The sequence below is a fragment of the Ipomoea triloba genome, chromosome 6 (assembly GCF_003576645.1).
Source record: "Ipomoea triloba cultivar NCNSP0323 chromosome 6, ASM357664v1".
NCBI lineage: Eukaryota > Viridiplantae > Streptophyta > Magnoliopsida > Solanales > Convolvulaceae > Ipomoea > Ipomoea triloba.
The window spans coordinates 9,212,536-9,235,808 of NC_044921.1; the positions used below are offsets into that span (position 1 = coordinate 9,212,536).

At 39.1% G+C, this 23,273-nt stretch overlaps 2 protein-coding genes across 4 annotated transcripts; both read left to right on the top strand.

The window, feature by feature from the left end:
• Positions 1 to 1,179: 1,179 nt before the first annotated feature.
• LOC116022270 (ATP-dependent DNA helicase At3g02060, chloroplastic) lies at positions 1,180 to 17,680 on the top strand. The gene is made up of 13 exons (XM_031262901.1): positions 1,180 to 2,099; positions 2,207 to 2,432; positions 2,690 to 2,935; positions 3,456 to 3,590; positions 4,286 to 4,410; positions 4,694 to 4,833; positions 4,987 to 5,057; positions 14,517 to 14,678; positions 14,934 to 15,020; positions 15,350 to 15,523; positions 15,677 to 15,721; positions 16,524 to 16,880; positions 17,041 to 17,680. Exons 1-13 carry the CDS (start codon positions 1,453 to 1,455, stop codon positions 17,140 to 17,142), a joined length of 2,517 nt encoding a protein of 838 aa, XP_031118761.1. The 5' UTR covers positions 1,180 to 1,452; the 3' UTR covers positions 17,143 to 17,680.
• A 642-nt stretch (positions 17,681 to 18,322) lies between these two features.
• Positions 18,323 to 21,212, top strand: LOC116023818. 3 transcript variants are annotated; one of them, XM_031264836.1, is made up of 3 exons: positions 18,323 to 18,737; positions 18,956 to 19,968; positions 20,804 to 21,212. In XM_031264836.1, the coding sequence occupies exon 2, from the start codon at positions 19,005 to 19,007 to the stop codon at positions 19,917 to 19,919; it is 915 nt and encodes a 304-aa protein (XP_031120696.1). In that variant the 5' UTR covers positions 18,323 to 18,737; positions 18,956 to 19,004; the 3' UTR covers positions 19,920 to 19,968; positions 20,804 to 21,212. The 3 variants fall into 3 exon arrangements, with proteins under 3 accessions (XP_031120696.1, XP_031120695.1, XP_031120697.1); XM_031264835.1 differs by lacking the exon at positions 20,804 to 21,212 and having other exon boundaries at positions 18,956 to 20,171; XM_031264837.1 differs by lacking the exon at positions 20,804 to 21,212 and having other exon boundaries at positions 18,959 to 20,171.
• The last annotated feature ends 2,061 nt before the right edge of the window (positions 21,213 to 23,273 follow it).

A 23,273-nucleotide genomic window follows, 5' to 3' on the forward strand; every position in this document is an offset into this window, starting at 1 on the left:
CCGCGCCTGCAGGTAGCAGATCAACCTTATGCATGGCAAGCAGGCGAGACAGGCGGCGAGCATTGATAAGCTCTCCCTCAACTAAGCGCCTGCAGGTAGTATTTTTTATTGTAGCTACTAAATTATTTAATTTAATAAAGGTAATAGAGTGTGGTACTTACTTTTTATCCACAACAATGAAATTATTGATTTTTTTTTTTAAATTTCCATTCGTTGTTAACACAAATTGTTTTGGGAGCTTGTCAATGACAATTGCTGTCAATAGAGGATAATAATAAATAATTCGAAATATATGGTTACAATAGATATTGTATAGTGATATAGTAAAAATTAACTTACAAATTTCTTTAGAAGTTTTTATGCATTGATAAAATTATGAGAATGATGTGTAAACTTGTTCAATTGGAGCAAGTGGGATGTCAACATTGTCAATTCTTTGGACAATGGTCTTACCATTTAGAGTCCAGGTGTAGTTGTATTTCTGATCAACAACTTTCTAGTTAGGCCGCGCAAGTCTGACAATAATGTAAGAACGATTTTGTTTGATAAAAAAATAATAGTACAATATTTGTAAAGTGATGTACAATTGTACCATTATAAAAATACAACAAAAAATATTAGTGCCCTAATGACCTAAATCATTCTCATTAATGCAAAAACATAATTGAAATATTGAGTCTTGTTCTAAATATAATTAAAAGAACATTAATTAAACAAAAAAAACTTAACATAGATTTGTTTTTTAAAGAACGCAAGAAAATGATTTTCAATGTTCATTATTTATAATTTTTTATGATCAACTTTGAATTCTATATATTTAGTCTGACAAATTATTTGACCAAAATTTATGTTAAATTTTACTCCGTATATTGTATTTTTTTAATACACTCTAACATATTCGATTCAACCAACAATTACACCAACATTTTTTAGTATTAGCTCTTATTAGATTTGGAGAGACGTAGAGATTGTAGATTGTAGATGGTAAATGTAAAAGTAAATTTCTGTTAAGCCTAACTTTATAGATTCTTATTAGATTTGTATAGGGTAGATATTAGTATATTATTAGTATAGTAGATAGATTATAGGACACATAGGCAACATAAAACTAGGGAGAGTGGATGAGAAGAAAGGGTTGGTTTGATATACTTACACGGAGTAGAAGATATTTTGGCCTGGACTGGAAACTGGAAAATAGGCAGACGGCTTAAAAAAATTTCAACCAGATAACGCCTGCCGCAGCCTTGCGTTTGTTTTTCTAATAACCACTTTGTTTCAATAACACGAAAACCCCAAGATTTAGGAATTAGGAATTAGGAATCAGGAGGAGCCCTCTCTCTCTCTCTCTCTCTCCGTAGCTCGCTCATGAGGATTGAGGAATGAATGAATGAATGTTTGTGTATTTACACAGTTAAACAGCAGCAGCATCGCATCAGTTACTGTAGCTAGCTAATGGCCGCCGCAAAAGTCTCCATTTTCTCCCACGACGGCACTCCTATTCCTTCCACTCGTCGCCGTGTTCGTAAACTGGAGCGCAGTCGCATTCTTCCTCTTAATTTCCCGCATTCTTATTGCACAACCCGGTTTTGTGTCTCCCAGGCCTTAAATGCGGACCTAGTGTATACCAAATCCACGCGGAGTCGCACTCGGCCGCAGGAGGCTGCTGATGCGGAGCTTGACGCCATTTCTGTGCTAAACCACAGAATCCGCCGCGACCTTGCCAAGAGGGACCAATTATCCATCACTAGGCCCGTCATGGACGCGGATGAGGCTGATAAGTATCTTCAGCTTGTCAAGGAGCAGCAGCAAAGGGGCCTTCAGAAGCTCAAGGCCGGCAGAGCTAGAACCGTTGACAATTCTGCCACTGCCACGCCCTCAACTAAGGATCAGGTTTTCAGTTATAAGGTCGATCCTTACACCCTCCGCTCCGGCGATTACGTCGTCCACAAGAAGGTCGGCGTCGGACGTTTTGTTGGCATTAAATTTGATGTCTCTAAGGATTCTTCTATCCCTATTGAGTATGTTTTTATCGAGTACTCCGATGGAATGGCTAAGTTACCTGTTAAACAGGCATCTCGAATGCTCTATCGCTACAATCTGTAAGTAAAACATATTATGCCACTTTCCTTGATCAAAATTTAAACGCTCTCTCTGATTCCATGCACGTCTTTACTTTTTCTTTCCTTTCCTTTCATTTTCACTTCAGCCCAAATGAAAGCAAAAAGCCTCAGGCTTTAAGCAAATTAAGTGATCCCAGTGCATGGGAGAGGAGAAGGTTGAAGGGAAAAATTGCAGTCCAGAAAATGGTTGTGGATTTGATGGAGTTATATTTACATAGGCTAAAACAAAAAAGACCTCTTTATCCAAAGACTGCTGCTCTGGCTGAATTTGCATCTCAATTTCCTTATGAGCCCACACCAGATCAGAAACAGGTTTAGTTCTCTCTCTGTGTGTGTGTGCACGTATTTTGGGGATGACTTATAATCATTTCAAACCATTTGGGTTGTCATGTGGCATGTAGTAGATCAGCTGCCTTCATGTTGATCCCTCTATCAAATTCTTTAGTTTATGGAAAGAACCTTTATGTTGTCTCACCTAGATATCAATGTGGCTATGTACTAAAAGAGTATAATTTTTTGTGGTTCTCTTTTCTAACTAAAATGGGTTAGAGTTTCTATTCTCATGACAGGCTTTCTTAGATGTTGAAAGGGACTTGACAGAGAGAGAAAATCCAATGGACAGATTAATTTGTGGCGATGTTGGTTTTGGTAAAACTGAAGTTGCATTGCGTGCTATCTTTTGTGTAGTCTCAGCAGCCAAGCAAGTTATGGTTCTAGCACCAACTATAGTTTTAGCCAAACAACACTTTGATGTAATCTCAGACAGGTTCTCAAGATATCCTCATATCACAGTTGGACTTTTAAGCAGATTTCAGGTGCATAGCAGCTCTCTCTAGTTACACTAGATGGTTTATGCAGAAAAATGTTTTTTTTTTGTTTTGTTTTTTTTTTGTTTTTTTTTTTTTTCCAAAAAAAATTTCTCTTCCTAGTTGAAGTTGGTTTAATAAAATGTATGCTAGACCAAGGGATTGTCAGAAAGTTAGTGTTGGAATTGAGTTCAGAAAGAGAAACCATGTAGTTGCTGGCTCAACTAGTTTGGGAATAAAGCGTAGTTAATGAGGAGTGTTGAAGTACTATCCTTGTTAATAGGTGTACTAGTTGTGTCTTTTCTATCTTTTGGTGCCTTTCAATGGGAATTTTTTATCATAATTCAAACGGTGATGTATTTTTTTTGCCTCTGAAAGTAAAGACATGATGTTTCTTGAAATAAAGATCCAATGTTTGCTTCATAACTCTTTCTATGCCACTATATATTACGGAGTACTATATGTCTATATCCCTCTAGATGTGTTCTAACTTTGGCTTTTCTTGTGACTAATTCATTGTACATTGAAGACTAAATCAGAGAAGGAGGAGTACTTGCACATGATTAAACATGGGCATCTGGACATTATTGTAGGGACTCATGCACTACTTGGCAGTCGGGTTGAGTACAATAAGCTAGGCCTTCTTGTGGTTGATGAGGAACAGGTTTGCCCTTTATCCAATATGCAATTTTGTGAAGTGTTTACTTATTTAGTATTGCTCAACAGTTATTGAGGCTGACAGTTTTAGCAAAAGGTAAGATGATATCATAATGCTTTGAATCCTTTGATAGAGCTTAAGCATTGAAATTTTGAAAGGCACTAAAAAAATTCAAAGTTTAAGCAACTTGCAAAGTCAATGATAGTATGAAGGAAATAGCAACTAAATTGTCAAAAGGCATGCCAAGATAAATTGGAATTTGGAAGTACATTAAACTTTAAAGTGTTTCTAATCATATTATTTAAATCATCTTGTTAAATCAACATTACAATACAAGTGAAATAATCTTCAATGTCCCCTATATTTCCTATCAATGTTAAGCAAGTAGGCATGATATGTGATGTCAATTTTTAGCATGGGAATCACATGATAAATGAAGTGTCTTTGCTACAAGATTTCAAAATGCTATGTTAAGTAATGAAGAAATCAGCAAAATTACAAGCTATTATGCTTAGTTTAGTCACAAACAATGTTAACCTAATTGAGGGTACCAAAAAACATGCACTAAGCCTCCCTGGTGGGACGGTGGAGGAATAGGGGGTTCTGGTTTTCTAACCATGTGCAATGTTAAGCATTGATCCAAGGACTACCACATTTAGAAGATGTCTTATGTATGAATGCCGTGACTTCTTGCTTTTCAGAGGTTTGGTGTTAAACAAAAGGAGAAGATTGCTTCATTTAAAACTTCAGTTGATGTCCTCACACTTTCAGCAACTCCTATTCCGCGCACACTTTATTTAGCGCTAACTGGCTTTCGTGATGCTAGGTAATAGCTCAGGAAATGGCGAAAATTTAATTCTTTTCTACTTAAGCTGCTTTTTAATTTTTACATCAGTTTAGCATGCAATTTAAACTGCTTGATTCAGCCATGGGATCTTTTGGAATATGGGCGCATACGGGATTAGTTCTTTGCTTTACAGCTGGGTAATCTACCTGTTGAAATTGGTTACTCGTTTGTTAAGTGATGATGTCCATGTGAACTAATATACATTCAAGTAAATAATTTTCCTTGCTCTACTTTTGCTCCCATCCTAATCTAATCTTTACAGTTTGATTTCAACACCACCTCCTGAGAGAGTCCCAATCAAAACACATCTTTCGGCTTACATGAAAGAAAAAGTAATATCAGCAATCAAGTTTGAACTCGACCGTGGTGGCCAAGTATTTTATGTTTTGCCCTGGATTAAGGGTAATGTGAAGAGAACTATCTACCTTTTCTTTCTTGTAGTCTATATTGTACAGTTTGATTTGCATGTTGTTGAGTGACTTGAGTCATTTCCTGGTTTGGTAAAGTTTGACAACTATATTCATTGTGAATACTTGGCTGCTATTTTGTTGACAGGGCTTGAGGATGTTATGGAATTTCTTGAAGAAGTATTCTCACATGTTGAAATAGCTATTGCTCATGGAAAGGTGAACCTTCTACTGGTTTCTCCTGTCAGTTCATGTAGAAAACCTGAAAATTAAACCTCTTATTTATTTATTTTTAATTTAATTTTTTTAATGTGGTATATGTTTCCACCTCAATTAAAAGGTTAAGTTGTTATTGAGGATGCACATTTATAATGTTACATTTATCCTCAACATTTATTCTAAGAAATATTTCTAGTTTTTTTCACGAGTGCATTAAATCACACTTCTCTCTAGATGATTGCTGTTAAAAAATTTGATGTAGCAAATAATTTCTTTGGCTGGTTAATGAATCAATTCCATGTTGGTCCCTGTTCAAAGGTTTTAGGAAGAATACCTTGACTGGTAGCTTTGTGTCTCACAAGGTTTTGAGGAGAGTACACCATCCTATATATATGATTTTGGAGGACATACGGTATGGTCACAGGTTTCCATATACCACTAACTCAAAACCCTAGCTTCCAACTTTCCTAATGTGTAGGATACCATATTTGATGAATATACCTTATAACACTCCCCCTCAAGTTGGAGCAAAGATATTAATCATGCCCAACTTGTTACATAGATAACTAACTCGTGTCCCAGTTAGGGCCTTCGTGAATAGATCCCTGAGTTGTTCTCCAGTCTTTACAAATCCAGTGGAAATTAACCCTTGTTGTATCTTCTCACGAACAAAATGACAGTCAATCTCTATATGCTTTGTTCGTTCATGAAACACTGGGTTTGATGCAATATGCAGAGTAGCTTGATTATCACACCATACCTTTGTAGGGATTTGAGCTTTAAAACCAGCCTCACTAAGAAGGTTGTTTATCCACATCACTTCACACGTTGATTGTGCCATTGCCCTATATTCAGACTCTGTATTTGAACGAGAGACCACATTCTGTTTCTTACTTTTCCACGAAACCAGATTACCTCCAAAGAAAACACAATATCCAGTTGTTGATCTACGATCCTCTTTGGATCCTGCCCAATCAGCATCAGTAAAACACTCGATCTTAGTGTGCCTATGATTTTTATACAAAATTCCATGTCCTGGAGCTCCCTTCAAATAACTCAAGATGTGTTCTACAGCTGCCCAACGCTCAACAGTTGGAGATGCCATATACTGGCTCAAAACACTCACTGGATATGCAATATCTGGACGAGTTACTGTCAAGTAGTTTAACTTCCCAACTAATCTCCTATACCTCTCAGGATCTTCAAACAACTCCCCCTCCTTTGACAATTGCATGTTTGGTATCATAGGAGTATTGCATTGTTTAGCCCCTAGTTTCCCTGTTTTAGACAATAAGTCAAGTACATATTTTCGTTGAGACAGTAATATACCTGTTTTATTCTTCATGACTTCAATACCCAGGAAGTACTTCAGTGGTCCCAAATCCTTTGTCTGAAATTGACTATGAAGGAATGACTTAAGAGATGAAATTCCTTCGGTGTCACTCCCTGTAATGACAATGTCATCCACGTAGACCACTAACCACATTATGCCTGTTTTGGACCACTTGTAGAACATTGAGTGATCCGATTTACTTTTCACTATCCCAAAGCTCTCCACTGCTTGACTAAACTTTCCAAACCATGCACGCGGGCTCTGTTTCAGTCCATACAATGATCGTCGAAGTCGGCATACTTTCCCAGACTCCCCCTGAGCAACAAACCCAGGAGGTTGCTCCATGTACACTTCTTCATGAAGATCCCCATGCAAAAAGGCATTCTTGATATCAAGCTGATGCAATGGCCAATCTTTAATGGCCGCCATTGAAATGAGTAACCTGACAGAAGTAAGCTTAGCCACAGGAGAGAAAGTGTTAGAATAATCAACCACGTAGGTTTGGGCATATCCTTTAGCCACAAGACAGGCTTTCAATCTAGCAACAGACCCATCATAATTTACCTTGACAGCAAACACCCACTTACAACCAATAGGCCTTTTACCTGCAGGCATGTCAACCAATTCCCAAGTACCATTGTGATCCAAAGCATTCATCTCCTCAATCATAGCAGTTCGCCACCCAGGATGAGACAAAGCTTCCTTAACAGTTTTAGGAATGGAAATGGAATCAATGGAAGCAATAAAAGAACAGGAAACAGAGGACAGCTGAGCATATGATGCAAAAGAGGATATAGGATAAGTGCAACTGCGTTTACCTTTTCAAAGGTTTTAGGAAGAATACCTTGACTGGTAGCTCTGTGTCTCACAAGGTTTTGAGGAGAGTACACCATCCTATATATATGATTTTGGAGGACATACGGTATGGTCACAGGTTTCCATATACCACTACCTCAAAACCCTAGCTTCCAACTTTCCTAATGTGTAGGATACCATATTTGATGAATATACCTTATAACAGTCCCTTTTTGACGTGGTTGTTTATTAGGTTATAAAGTCTTATTTATGTGAAGATGGCCATTATTAGTTGTGCCATAGTAGTAGTAATTTAATTTCCTCTAACTTGTCAATTTTTATTAATCAAATCTTTGTTGTTCCATGTAAAAATGGGTGCTGTATGAAGTGGTGGTCTGTATAGGGGCTATTGTCACAGACTCGTTTTCCCTAACGATGTCTCGTGCGGCCTTGACTATTTTTCCCCTCTAATAGCCAAGTCAGCCTCGTTCGTCCCTCGGAAAGGATGCAAGTAAACGATGGGATGGCTTACGAAAGAAAGTTGAGCAAGAACTTCGCAAAAGATGCTAAAAGAAACACGTGAGCTTTATAGGGAACTTGAATGCCTCGAATTCTTGATGATTACAAATGAGGACCCCTCAAGGGGTATTTATACACAACCCACCTCCTCAATGGACGGTGGAGATCGAATTGATCCTACGGCTATGGTTGCTTCTCTAGAATTCTCAAACTATCTATATACATAGGAGGACTCCATAGAGTTCTAGAATATTCTAAGTATTCCCACAACTTAGGGGATGCTATGTACAAGTGTCAGAAAATTTTAGAATGATGTAGCAAACCTCGGATTCTTGCGGAAAAGCTGTCAAGTCGCTACATCCTCCCCCACCAAATTTGGCGACGTCCTCGTCGCCTTGTATGCCTCCAATTTATGTCGAAATTGCCACAAGTCCTCCTCGGGCTCCCAGCTGGACTCTGGCAATCCTTTCCACTTAATGAGGTAGTGCATTTGAGGTGGAACTCCTCTCTTGCGAACTACCTTAGACGCGAGCACCTCTTCAATATCTCGATCAAAAGACTTCGTCACCACAGGCGGTGCTCTTTTGCATAACCCTTGGCTTGGGGTCTTCCATGTCTTTGTGATATGGCTTGAGCATGCTTACATGGAAGACTGGATGTATCTTAAGGGAGCTAGGTAGGTCGAGGCGATAAGAAACCTTGCCTACCTTAGCGATGATCGGAAACGGTCCCTCATACTTCCGAACTAGTCCCTTGTGCAATCCGCGAAATGCCTTGAACTGTTGTGATAGAAATTTAATGAGGACTAGATCGCCCACAGTGTACTCTTTTGGCTTCCGCTTTACGTCTGCCCATTTCTTCATTCGTTTTCGAGCCTTTTCTAGGCATGAACGAGCTAGATCTGCCTGTTCCTCCCATGCTTTGGTCATCCGGACTGCTCCTGGACTTTCCGCATCGTGGAGTGAAGTGATCAAAGTATGTGAAGTTAATGGTTGTTGTCCCATGATATCTCGAACGGGCTCCTTCCTGTTGCCTCACTCCTTTGCAAATTGTAAGATAATTGGGCAATGTCAAGTAATTTAGCCCAATCTCGTTGATTGACCCCTGCAAAATGTCGCAAATAGCACTCCAACAACCCATTCACCCTTTCGGTTTGCCCATCGGTCTGAGGGTGAAAGCTAGTTGAGAAGTTGAGTGCTGTACCTAGTATCTTGAACAGCGTCCGCCACATCTTTCCTGTAAAACGGGGGTCCCTATCGCTGATTATATTTCTTGGCAGCCCCCAATACTTTACAACGTTCTTGAAGAATGCACAAGCGGCCTCCTCTGCGGTGCATTCCTTGGTGCATGGAACGAACGTCCCATACTTTGAGAATCGATCAACTATCACCATAATGGACCTGTTGAATTTGGAAGAATCACAGGTCTGGCGGGTGGAAAATAACACCACCCGCCAGTTAGGAAGAAATTAAATGAATAATCAAGGATGGAGAAATGGTTATAATTCTTATATTTCTGTGTCTTCTTCTTCATAGACTTATACATATTTATATAGGAGAGAGGGAGAGACAAGACTCCCTAAATCATGCCTAAGTGATCCACTACCCTAATATTATATATTAGGTAATGATCCACTACCTAATAATACTCCTTAAATCACTCCACTATCTCTAACACTATACTAATGGAAACATTCCTGATTTTGCTCCATGATGTTTCAACAGGACCCATATTCTTCAGACTTTGGCAAAGCTGTGATAAAATCCATGGATATAGTGTCCCACGGTCGCTCTGGAATGGGTAAAGGCTCTAAGAGTCCAGCGGATCGCTGATTTTCTACTTTATCTTGTTGGCATACGAGGCAAGTCTTTACGTATAACTCCACAGTGTCGCGCATCCTTGGCCAAAAATAGGCTGCTTCCATGAGTGCTAAAGTACGTTTCTGGCCTGGGTGTCCTGCCCACCTCGTATCATGGCATTCTTGGATGAGGTCCCTTCGTAAATTACCCCACTTTGGAACAAAAAGACACCGCTCCTCGGTATAGAGCAAGTCGTCTTCAATCCAAAAGCGTTGGGTCTTGCCGCTTTGGGCTAACTTCACCAACTCTTTAGCGAAGGGGTCGTGTTGAAGTCCTTCTTTGATTGGGCGATAACTTCGTTTGAGTTTGAAAATAACTTGTGGCTACGTTGTCCGTTTTGATGGTGAAATGTGCTCCGTGCAAATAGTGGCGCCATACTCTAAGGCAATGTACTACTGCTGTCATTTCCTTCTCCTGCACGGTATAGCGTCGCTCGGCCTCGGTCAACTTGCGGCTCTCGAATGCTATTGGGTGCATGTCTTGCATTAAAACTCCACCAATAGCAAAATCTGATGCATCGTGTGGACCTCGAATGGTTTGTTAAAGTCGGGTAAGGCAAGGACGGGTTCTTGACTTATCGCAGCCTTTTGACAATCATCGGACCAGTCCCAGGTCTTCCCCTTCTTGAGCAAGTCCGTTAATGGTGCTGCCCTCTTTGAGTACCCTTCGATGAACCGTCGATAATAATTTACTAAGCCAAGGAAGGATCGAAGTTCGGTTACCTTCGTAGGTGCTTCCCAATCTAGGATCGCTTGCACCTTGGCTTGATCCATCTTAAGCTTCCCGTGTCCAATGATGTGCCCCAAAAAGTGTACTTCCTCCGTCGCAAACGAGCACTTTTCCCGCTTTACGTATAGTTTATTTTTTCGAAGTACTTGGAAGACAGTCTGTAGATGCTCAACATGTTCTTCGATAGAGTTGCTATAGACAACTACGTCGTCCAAGTATACCACCACAAATCGATCCAAGTACGGCTGGAAGATTTTATTCATTAGCGTACAGAACGTCGCTGGTGCATTGGTTAGTCCGAACGGCATAACCATCCATTCGAAGGAACCATACCGAGTGACGCACGCCGTCTTGGGTTCGTCTCCTTCAGCTATTCGAACTTGGTAGTAGCCTTTTTGCAAGTCCATCTTCGTGTAGATATTGGCCCCTCCAAGTTGATCGAAAAGATCTGCAATTAAGGGAATGGGATAGCGATTCTTGATTGTTACCTTGTTAAGTGCTCAATAATCGACGCACATCTTCAAAGATCCATCATGTTTCTTTTGAAACAATACTGGTGCGCCGAATGGGGCTTTCGACGGTTGTAGCATGCCGCTTTCTAACAACTCGTTGAGTTGTCGCCTCAATTCCTCGAGTTCGCTGGCCGACATGCGATAGGGTGCCCCGGCTGGTGGCTTTGCTCCGGGTTCTAGCTCAATTGTGTGGTCTACCTCCCGTCTCGGTGGTAACTCCTTGGGTAGCCTCTCAGGCATCACATCCTTATTTTCATCAAGAACCACTTGAATTGACGTGGGCACGATCGAAGCCTCCTTGCCTTCATCATCCATGTCAAGTACTGCTAGAAATGTCGCCTCGCCCTTCTTGATGCCCTTCGTAACTTGCATGGCCGACAATTGAGGTGCCTCATTCCGTCTCTTCTCGGACTGCTTCTACCGTAGGAATCATACACGGAGATCCCTTCTCCAAAATGCACATGGTGCTGAACGAAGGCATGGGGATGGCAGCGACTTGTCGCAGGAAATCCATCCCAAGTACGACTTTAAAATCATCCATAGGTGCCACGGAAAATTTTACTAGGCCCTTCCAAGTACCTAGGCCTAACTCGACGCCTCGAGCTATGCCGTGAAGCGGTTGAGCTCTTGCATTTACTGTCTTGAGCCAACCCTCTCCCTTTGTCCAGTGTCGATGATGGATCTTTGAGGATGTGCATCGATTATTGAGCACTTAACAAGGTAACAATCAAGAATCGCTATCCCATTCCCTTAATTGCCGATCTTTTCGATCAATTTGGAGGGGCCAAGATCTACACGAAGATGGACTTGCAAAAAGGCTACTACCAAGTTCGAATAGCTGAAGGAGACGAACCCAAGACGGCGTGCGTCACTCGGTATGGTTTCTTCGAATGGATGGTTATGCCGTTCGGACTAACCAATGCACCAGCGACGTTCTGTACGCTAATGAATAAAATCTTCCAGCCGTACTTGGATCGATTTGTGGTGATATACTTGGACGACGTAGTTGTCTATAGCAACTCTATCGAAGAACATGCTGAGCATCTACGGACTGTCTTCCAAGTACTTCGAGAAAATAAACTATACGTAAAGCGGGAAAAGTGCTCGTTTGCGACGGAGGAAGTACACTTTTTGGGGCACATCATTGGACACGGGAGGCTTAAGATGGATCAAGCCAAGGTGCAAGCGATCCTAGATTGGGAAGCACCTACGACGGTAACCGAACTTTGATCCTTCCTTGGCTTAGTAAATTATTATCGAAGGGTACTCAAAGAGGGCAGCACCATTAACGGACTTGCTCAAGAAGGGGAAGACTTGGGACTGGTCCGATGATTGTCAAAAGGCTTTCAATGATTTAAAGGCTGCGGTAAGTCAAGAACCCATCCTTGCCTTACCCGACCTTAACAAACCATTCGAGGTCCACACCGATGCATCAGATTTTGCTATTGGTGGAGTTTTAATGCAAGACATGCACCCAATAGCATTCGAGAGCCGCAAGTTGAACGAGGCTGAGCGACGCTATACCGTGCAAGAGAAGGAAATGACAGCAGTAGTACATTGCCTTAGAGTATGGCGCCACTATTTGCACGGAGCACACTTCACCATCAAAACGGACAACGTAGCCACAAGTTATTTTCAAACTCAAACGAAGTTATCGCCCAAACAAGCACGGTGGCAGGATTTCCTTGCGGAGTTTGATTACTCCTTAGAGTACAAGCCGGGCAAAGCCAATGTGGTGGCCGATGCTTTAAGCCAAAAAGCAGAACTTGCAGCGATAAGTAATGCCAAAGGGGATGTAATCGACCGAATCAAAGAAGGACTTCAACACGACCCCTTGGCTAAAGAGTTGGTGAAGTTAGCCCAAAGCGGCAAGACCCAACGCTTTTGGATTGAAGACGACTTGCTCTATACCGAGGGGCGGCGTCTTTTTGTTCCAAAGTGGGGTAATTTACGAAGGGACCTCATCCAAGAATGCCATGATACGAGGTGGACCGGACACCCAGGCCAGAAACGTACTTTAGCACTCATGGAAGCAGCCTATTTTTGGCTAAGGATGGGCGACACTGTGGAGTTATACGTAAAGACTTGCCTCGTATGCCAACAAGATAAAGTAGAAAATCAGCGATCCGCTGGACTCTTAGAGCCTTTACCCATTCCAGAGCGACCGTGGGACACTATATCCATGGATTTTATCACAGCTTTGCCGAAGTCTGAAGGATATGGGTCCTGTTGAAACATCATGGAGCAAAATCAGGAATGTTTCCATTAGTATAGTGTTAGAGATAGTGGAGTGATTTAAGGAGTATTATTAGGTAGTGGATCATTACCTAATATATAATATTAGGGTAGTGGATCACTTAGGCATGATTTAGGGAGTCTTGTCTCTCCCTCTCTCCTATATAAATATGTATAAGTCTATGAAGAAGAAGACACAGAAATATAAGAATTATAACCATTTCTCCATCCTTGATTATTCATTTAGTTTCTTCCTAACTGGCGGGTGGTGTTATTTTCCACCCGCCAGACCTGTGATTCTTCCAAATTCAACAGGTCCATTATGGTGATAGTTGATCGATTCTCAAAGTATGGGACGTTCGTTCCATGCACCAAGGAATGCACCGCAGAGGAGGCCGCTCGTGCATTCTTCAAGAACGTTGTAAAGTATTGGGGGCTGCCAAGAAATATAATTAGCGATAGGGACCCCCGTTTTACAGGAAAGATGTAGCGGACGCTGCTCAAGAACTTTGCAAAAGATGCTAAAGGAAACACGTGAGCTTTATAGGGAACTTGAATGCCTCGAATTCTTGATGATTACAAATGAGGACCCCTCAAGGGGTATTTATACACAACCCACCTCCTCAATGGACGGTGGAGATCAAATTGATCCTACGGCTATGGTTGCTTCTCTAGAATTCTCTAAAACTATCTATATACATAGGAGGACTCCATAGAGTTTTAGAATATTCTAAGTATTCCCACAACTTAGGGGATGCTATGTACAAGTGCCGGAAAATTCTAGAATGATGTAGCAAACCTCGGATTCTTGCGGAAAAGCTGTCAGGTTGCTACACTATGCTCAATAGAAGGTGTAGGTTTCTAGTGGGATTCTTTAAAGTTGAACAATTATAAAGCATATCTTTAGATTATTTTTATGTTCCATTTTAATTTAACATTTCTTGTTGCTTAAATCCAACTTTAATGCACTAAGGCGCTGAAGGTGTAATTAGCTGTTCATACTTCTTATTTGATAGAGTATTGCTTTTTGTGATTATAATAACATTTCACATGGTTATATTTGTATTATATTATGCTTGGCTTGACTTTTGGGGCTTGCTTAATTTTCCATTGTTCCAGTCATTTAAACTCTGATTTTGTAGTAGTTTCAGCACCTCTCTGTTCATACCTAATCTGAACTGTGATAAATAATTTCTTCTGTGTCAACTTCAAATATTTGCTTTTATAGGCGTGTGGCTGAAAATTAGTAAGAGCCAACTTTTTATGGCCTACTGTCGTGTGGGTCTCAAATATAGTCATGATGGACTCATGAACACTAGTTAATTTGTTGCTTAGCATCTCTGCTCTAGCTCTGTTTCTAAATGGTTCATGATGGAGTTTATATTGTGCCATATACATATAGATAGGTGTGTGCACAAACTCTTTCAATGTATGCTTAAGTATGTTATTTTGACCTTTAAGTTGATCTCTATGGCAGCAATATTCCAAGCAGCTTGAGGAAACCATGGAAAGATTTGCACGAGGAGATATAAAGATTCTAATATGCACAAATATAGTAGAAAGTGGGCTTGACATTCAAAATGCTAACACAATCATAGTTCAAGATGTTCAACAATTCGGCCTCGCGCAACTATATCAGGTCTACTTGAAGTATACAATTTACAGACTAATAGTTAAATTTACAAATGTGTGGTATTGCATCCTTTTGGAGTGATTAATTTCAAGCTAAACTGACCACCATACGAGCATGGCACAATGGCAATGAATGTGTTGAAGATTTCATTTTATAGTTGCTTTATTTCTCTCACTTGTGATGTATTTATAGTATGAGAAGTGATGTTAATAATCATGGTATGTTGTCCATTCTTCAATCTAATTTGGGCCTTTCTTTTAGCTGCGTGGAAGGGTGGGCCGGGCAGACAAGGAAGCTCATGCATACTTATTTTACCCTGATAAGTCACTACTATCTCAGCAAGCACTTGTATGTATCTCCTTCCTTTTCCTCACCCTATTCAATGATAAAAAACACAGGGACAGGGTATCATTATATGCTATTTACTTGACATATTAGTTACCGAGTATTACTTTCCAGTTTCCTTTTTTTGTTGTGGATTTTGTGGTGCTGTTCTTTTTGCACACTACTTCATTGATTTCATAGTATGAATGATAGATATTGAGAACATTGTGGCTTTCATGTTCGAAAATCTAATTTTCTGCCTTTACTTTCAGATTTTATATACATTTATTGGCACACACACATACACTCTTATGTACGCGCATGTAAAGTAGATTGATTTCTTGGCAATTCAGGAGAGGCTTGCTGCTCTTGAAGAGTGTTGTCATCTTGGCCAAGGTTTTCAACTTGCTGAAAGAGACATGGCTATAAGAGGTTTTGGTAATATTTTTGGTGAGCAACAGACAGGTGATGTTGGGAATGTGGGCATTGATCTCTTCTTTGAAATGCTATTTGAAAGCTTGTCCAAGGTCTCTTTCACTTCTATGGACCATTTATTAGAGCTTGCTTTTGCCCAGTGATTGATTTTCTTTCCTGTTTGACTAGTACTTGTATGTGAAATTTCAATAATGGTCAGAGCCATTAAACCTATAATGTAAGTATGTTTTCTTTTTTCTTTCCAGGTTGATGAACATCGTGTAATTTCAGTTCCGTACCATTCAGTAAAGGTATTCGATGTGCTTTGTTAAAGATACCATGAATAAACTTTCTAGCAGTCTTCACACCAGATCTCTAAAAAGATACCTTTAGTGATTACTTATATAGTTCAGCATCCAAGACCTGTTTTAGTAGGGTGAATTCACGATGAAGCTTATAGAAAAAATTGGTGCATGGTATATGAAAGTTTGTGAACCTACATAGAAATATTTCAAGAACCTATGTCAAAGGTGCAATATTATTTATTGAGATGGAAGGCCAAGCCTATCAGTTACATATTCCAATTTTGCCACATAAGAGAACAAACAGAGAAGGGTGTCTGTGTAGGTGTTTGAGGTTGCTAAATGTCTTTTCTATACTTTGCAACCTTTTTTTTTTTTTTCTTCTTTTTTTTTTTTTTCAAAACATAGACTTGTATTGATTAGAGAAAAGAGGCATATGCCTTACAAAGTACTTTGCAACCTTTGAGTTTTGAAAGTACTCCCTTTTATTGTTTCCATTAGAAAAATAAGAACATATATATATATATATTATTTATTTATTTATTTATTTATTTATTATTATTTTTTTTTTCTTTTTGTACATCAGAAGCTATAATGAGGATAAAAGTCTCAAGACTCTTTACCTTGCTTGTCATCTTTATTGAAAAATAATGCTTAGGCCTCTGAAAGATTTTTAGTGCTCCTGTTCCTGCAAGTCATGCAAAGATCACATTGCACATCACCAATAAATGAAGTTTAAACTATTCTTACAACTCGTTTGCAACTTAAGTAGGTTCCTAAATCTATTGTTTGTTTCTGTTTTGTGTATCAGCTTGATATTGATGTAAACCTGCATCTTCCTTCTGAGTACATAAATCATTTGGAGAACCCCATGGAAATAATTAGTGAAGCTGAGAAAGGAGCTGAAAAAGACATGTGGAACTTGATGCAGTTTACGGAGAATCTAAGGCGCCAGTATGGGAAAGAACCTTACTCCATGGAAATCCTCTTGAAGAAGCTTTATGTGAGGAGAATGGCAGCAGATTTGGGAATTACGAGAATATATGCTTTAGGAAAGATAGTTGGCATGAAAACAAACATGACGAAGAATGTTTTCAAGCTGATAACAGAGTCAGTAGCATCAGATGTTCATCGGAATTCTCTCACTTTTGAGGATGGTGAAATAAAGGTATTGTGCTTTGTTGTAGTAAGTTATGTCTGTAGTTTCTTCTTTAAAAGAGCAGAAATAAAGTATACCTAAATGGCTTCAAATTGTAACTTTGAGTGTCTCCTCCATGTGAATGAGTAACGAGGCAATCACTTACTTTTTTAGCATTTTACATTTTCAGGCTGAACTGCTTTTGGAGCTACCAAGAGAGCAGTTGCTTAATTGGGTGTTTCAATGCCTAGCTGAATTGTATGCTTCATTACCAGCCTTAATAAAGTATTAGGTTTGGCAGCAGGTGTATGGGTGGGTTATAACTTTATGTAGCCTTTGAATGCACCATCTCGCACATAATGCTGCTGGGTTGGATCTTCAACAGTGAAAACCTAGATCTGACCTTGCTATTACTCTAGAACTAGAATACAATGCTGAGAGGCTCAATCACTCAATCATCCAATTCATATATGTGATTTTCTCCAGTCCACTGGGATTCATCATATTCAGAAGCGAAGCAAAAGTTCTGCAGAGTGCCAGGTGTATGATGTGATTAGAAGGTATGAGTTGTGAATTCCATTTGCATATCTAGTCTGCCGGACCGGAGTGGTAATGGCTAATGGAGGCAGCCACAATGATGAAAGGCCAAATAAGTTTTCCAGCTCCTTGTGAAATACCATAGTTTCTCTTGTTCTTTGAGATGATGATCATTATTTTACAACGGTCACTATATTGGCCAAGTTTTTGCCTTCATCCTGTCTGTACCTTGAAATCACAATTGTATTTGTTTCATAGAAAAGGACCCCAGTGTTCATGAATTAACTTACTTTTCCATAACATTTTTTTTTTATTGTTTCTCAACCACAACCGTTTAACACTGACCAGGGAAGCCAGGCTAGGCTAGACAGTAGACTCCATTAGCTTTGAATCTACCTTTTATACTAAACAGATATCTCGAGGTAACGCTTTGCTATTTTTTTTTAGTGAAATTATATTGAATATGTAATATTAACGCATAGTAATATGGCCTCATAAGTCGTAACTTGTAATGTTTTCCAAAAAAAAAAAAGTCATAACTTGTAATATCAAAGTTTTTTCTTGGATAAGGAATTAAAAATAAAAAATTTCCACAAATATCGTTGAGTTACTTATATTTGTTGGACTTAATTCATTGGTCGAATATTTGGGTTACTATATTTGTTGGGCTTAACTCATTGGTTTAGTAGGTTGCATTTGACGCAAGAAATCATTGTTCGAAACTTAACAATAACAATATGAGAATTATACTTAAAATGGAAAAATCTAGTATTTGACCTTATCTTACCGTGAATTACATCTTTTGGAAATTTTAAAATTTTAAATTTTTGGGACAAGAGTTAGAATATTATAATTAGGAGCAGACGTGAAATTTATTCATTGACTTTAATTATTATTCGTGAAATAAATTAATAATAAGCAAAACAAAAGAGAAGGGAAAAAACCCAAATTGGCAGAGAGAGCTTATTACCAGTTTCCAGCAGGCGCAGCAGCAATTGGACGACGGCAGGGCAGGGCAGAAGCAGTGATCCATACCTCAGTAGCAATTGTGAATTTTCCAGACGGAAACAGCGGTTCCCGACAAACAATCTGGATTTCTCCATTTCAGACAAGCGCAACAGCTCTCATCAATCCACTACCAAAATATATTTAAAAAAAACTCCGTACCTTCTTCCCCAAACCCAACCCTAAACCTAAACCTAAACCTAAACCTAAACCTTCCTCAATCTCCAACTATTGCGTGCTTTCAAAATAGAGTTATGGAAGAAAGTTCAAATTCGGATTTCCGGTTTCAGTCTCTTACACCGTAGTAGAAGAAGAAGCGGGCGTTTTACGGCGACTAAGGATTGGGTAAACTTTCTTGTTCCGCGATTTACTGCGATCGCTGATTTGCCTCGTGTCTGTGTTTATATATGTATGTATGTATACACAACACTTCCACTAATACACTTATTTGTGCCTGCCTGTCTGCAATTGTTTAATTGGGAATCAAATATTAATAGATCAAAGATTGGTTTGTCCTAATGCTTGTTCTATTTGCATTCGCATTTGGTGGCATTTCTTTACAGCAGCACAAGTGATACTAAAACTAAGATTAAGTGGAAGGAAGGTGAAGAAATGGGGAGCTTCATTTACCATGTATTCTCCTCATCGGCTCTCTTCTCTCTGGGTCTCTACCATCTCATCTCTTCCACCTACACCCACCTCAAGTCCCCTCGTGAATACTCAGCCAAACCCTTCTATCACCTTTCCCTCTTTCCCTCCTCATCCCCCCGCCTCCGCTACCTTCCTCTCTACCTCATCATCCTCTCCCTTCTTATTGCCTCTGCCCACCAAGCCTTCATCTCTTTCGACTCAGACCCACTCCTCAAGGGCCGCACCCCTGTCCATCGCTTCACTTCCCTCCACTCTTCTGCCCTTCTCCTTTGCTTTCTCCTCCTCTCTCTCTCCCTCCTCCTTTCTGACTCCACCTCCCTCCTCCCCCTACCCCCTGAAATCTTCTTTGTCATCGCCTCTGCCCTCTTCTTTCTATGCTTCTCTGCCTCATCTTCCTCTGCGTCTTTCCAGACCTCTGATCTGCAGGCCAAGTGTGACTCTGTCTCCGCCCGCATCTCTGCCATCTCCTCCCTCCTCTCCCTCACCCTCGCTTGCAATCCCAGACTCTTTGTAGCTGAACTTCTCTTTGCTGCCTCAATTTGCCTTCACGGCCTCTGGGTCCTTCAAACTGGTCTCTCCCTCTATGTTGATGCATTCATCCCCGAGGGCTGCCACAAGCTATTGGATGTTGTCAGTGGTGTTGAGGGCTCCACCAAGTGTGATTTGGAGGATTCCAAGCTAAGGGCCGCTGCCCTCCTTGATTTGGTCTTTGTTGTCTACGTCTTCTTTGTGCTGCTCATTTTAATGGTCGCTTACGCAGTTCTTGCCAGGGCCCTAGGCAGGCGATTTGGCTCTTACGAGGCCTTACCCACATCTGCAAGCCCTGTGGATTCAAACCATATTCAGATGAAGGCCTTGGCTGGCACACAGGCTTAATCAGGATCTCTACCTTTATGGTTTTACTGTTTAAGTATTTTTTAAAAAGGTATCTGTTGCCGATGCACTCTTTGTTAACCAATATTTTATGATGGATGATCAGGGTAGTTTTTGAATGTTCTCCTCCCCCATCCCTACCCCAAGTCCTATTTTTTCTTGTTCATTTTTCATCTCCTGTAGCTTGCCATCTGTAAATTGTGTACTTTTATGAGTTACATTTTCATTTTCATAATCGAACTCAGTGTCTGACCAGTCTCTGCAGTTAGAGAACTGCAACATTACTGATGTGTGATACAATTTGAAGTCTATATTATATGGATAAGACTTCATATCAAGATAACAACTTGACCATCTGACCTCCTTGCTACTAAGTGTATGAGATCTTATGTGTTTTTACCTGCTAACCAAGTGCCTTCTTAAGGAATTTAACCTGATTATATTTTGAAATTACCTGTCACTAGGTGATCTGTATTAGTTACCTATCAAACTTCTTGTGAACAAAAAAGAGGTCTTTATGTTTTCTTGCTGTGTTTTAACTCAGCATTTTATCTCAACTTATTACATATATATTTGAATGTCATTTAGATTCTCTTTGTCTTGGATAAGGCTTGATTCCAGACAACAACTTATCCAATCTTCTTGTTAGTTGTTACTAAATATATGAGATCTTATGTGTGTTCTTACTTGTTTTCCTCTTGAGGAATTGTTTAACCTAATGTTATTTTGAATTACCTCTCACTAGTCTCTAGGTAATCTGTGTTAGTTTTCCTCTTAAACATCTTGCTATAATAGAAAAAGGAGGTCTGCATTTTTCTTCCGTGCTGTGTTTTTTGTATGATGGAACCTTTATAACTGCTACAACTTATATTTTATCGTGTTTGCAGTATCATGGAGTTCTGGACTGTTGCATCTTGATTCTGTGGTAATAGTACCATTTCCCTTTAATTTCAGAGTATGTCCAGACATTTAGGTAGTGGTATCCCGTATCCTGAGAAATGGCTTAGTACACCAAATACCCAAGTGGTTTATTGCTTTTGTATTAAACCCTGTTAAAGATATGCTTAATGCGCATTTTAGAAGATATTGTTTACAATGCTCCGAATAGAGTTTAAGAAGTTTAACGAATGTTGAGCGATTCTTTGTTTGGATTTGAGCTTGTGTGTTCTTGGGGTTGTATTTTGAGGTGGAGTTACCATCTGTACTCACCTAGGACAAATCTGGTTCTACCATTGCTTGTGGAACAGGTCTCAGTGCCCAAACTATGTTTGAAATTTTATGTGCTTTTTTCTTTCATGCTATCTTGATCATCTGTTTGCTGTATTGCCCAGTGTCTGTTCTCTTGTGACCTTGGATTGTACATTTGTACTTACATTTATCTTCTGAGCCATGGTGTGCCTGTCCAGAGGATTGGATATAGAAAAGGACTAACACAGCTGTGGTAAGCTATTGGCATACAATTTCTATATTGTGTAGTGGAAAGGATGGGGCTTGGCTTTATCCTTGAAGAGGAGAAAATATACTCGCATGTGTGTCAGTGTGTGTGCCTTTGGCCATAAAACTTTTTCTTGTAAAGAGTAAATCATCCTATCCATTGTAGCCATTGTGTGACCTAAAAATTTAAATCTAGACTAGATGTCCACACTTGCAAGTAGCTTTGTCAAGCGTTCTAGAACTAATTGCATAAAAATTTGATTTGCAACTTTCATCTGTGTGCCCTTTTCCTCTATGTGGTTCCAAAAAGGGTGCAAAACAACATCTTGCTTTAGTTAGTATTGAATGTTCTTAGCAGAGTGGAAGCTGTAGACTATCAAATATAATGTGTTGTTTGAGTTAAGACTAACCACATTTGTGAATTTCCCTTCACATTATTATTTGTCTGTTGATTTGTTTTTAAACCACTCGGTTTGTTTTCCAATGTTACTTCATTTTTATATTTGTGTTGAATGCATAGTAGTTGGAGAGCTAGGTTTATTTTCAATTGATAATGCGGGGGTTGTATTAATTCTGACTGCATACTCGTTTTCTATGAAATCATCCCGAGTTGCGCATGTACATGCCCTTGTCATTATGTGTTGTGAGCATACCAAGTGTTGAAATGAACTGCATTTACTTGTATTCTCTTCTTGCATAAGTAGTATTATAACCCTTGAAAATGGATCATTGGACAAATATGTTGCCTCAAGGTTGAATTGTTATTTTCTACTCTTGAAAATGAACTCTATCCTGTAGTGGTGGTTAGTTTAAGGATTCTTACTCATTCACATCTTAATTTTTGTTGAGTGTATAGGTACTATTGAATTTGAGCCAAAAACTAGCCATAGCCTATAGGTTTCTGTCTGACAGCACAAATGAAATGTGCAAACCAAACTATGTACACACTCTTTTAAGAATCGTAAATAAGTATGAAAAATAACCATCAGAACACTAACCTTCAACAATTGATCAATTTTCATTATATGCAAGAATTGCAAACCTTGAAATGTGGAGCAAAAATACAATGGCATGGGAAAGATAATAATTTTTTAATATGATGTCACTTTTGAAAGTGAGTTGGAATTGGTGAGAGATTTTAACTCATGACTTTTGACATGTGGTTGGTTTTGAACTTCTAATATTAAATTAAAGCATGTATTCCATTTCAATTGAAAACATAAGCTAATAATTGAATTATACATTTATGTTTTATATATGGGAATGACACTTTTTCCCCCTATGTTATGTGTAGTACTTTTCCCCCCCTGTGTTATTAAAGTGGTAGTTTTCTCCTCTCAGTTATTTTAAAAGTGGTAGTTTTCTCCCCTGTAATGTTAAATTGACATTTTTGCCCTTAAAAATAACTATTTCATTTATTTTTATTCTCCAACCAATTATTACTAATATGTATGAAAGATCACGGTTCGATACGAACCTAATCGAACACTGTAGCAATTGAACTTAAATAGTATAGACGGTTACGATTCAGAACCGAAAAAATAAAATAAAATAATTTTTGAATTTAGACTATTTTTAAATAAGTAATAAAATTATAAAAATAAATAAATAAATAAATAAGTTTTGATTGGCGGTTCAAAATTGAAATTGGTACCGAACCGTACCGATTTATCAAAATAAGTGTTTGATCATTTTCACTATATATGACTGTGGTTAAGTTCCGGTTCACGGTTCAACAATTATTTAATATTATTTTTTCGGTTCTGAATCGTAACCAGAACCGTCCATACTATTTCTGTAGCGTTTGGTTAAGTTTGAACCGAATTGTGATCACACATACATCATATAAGTAATAATTTGTTGGAGAAGAAAAATAAATGAAATAATCGTTTTTAAGGGTAACAATGTCAATTTAACATTTTA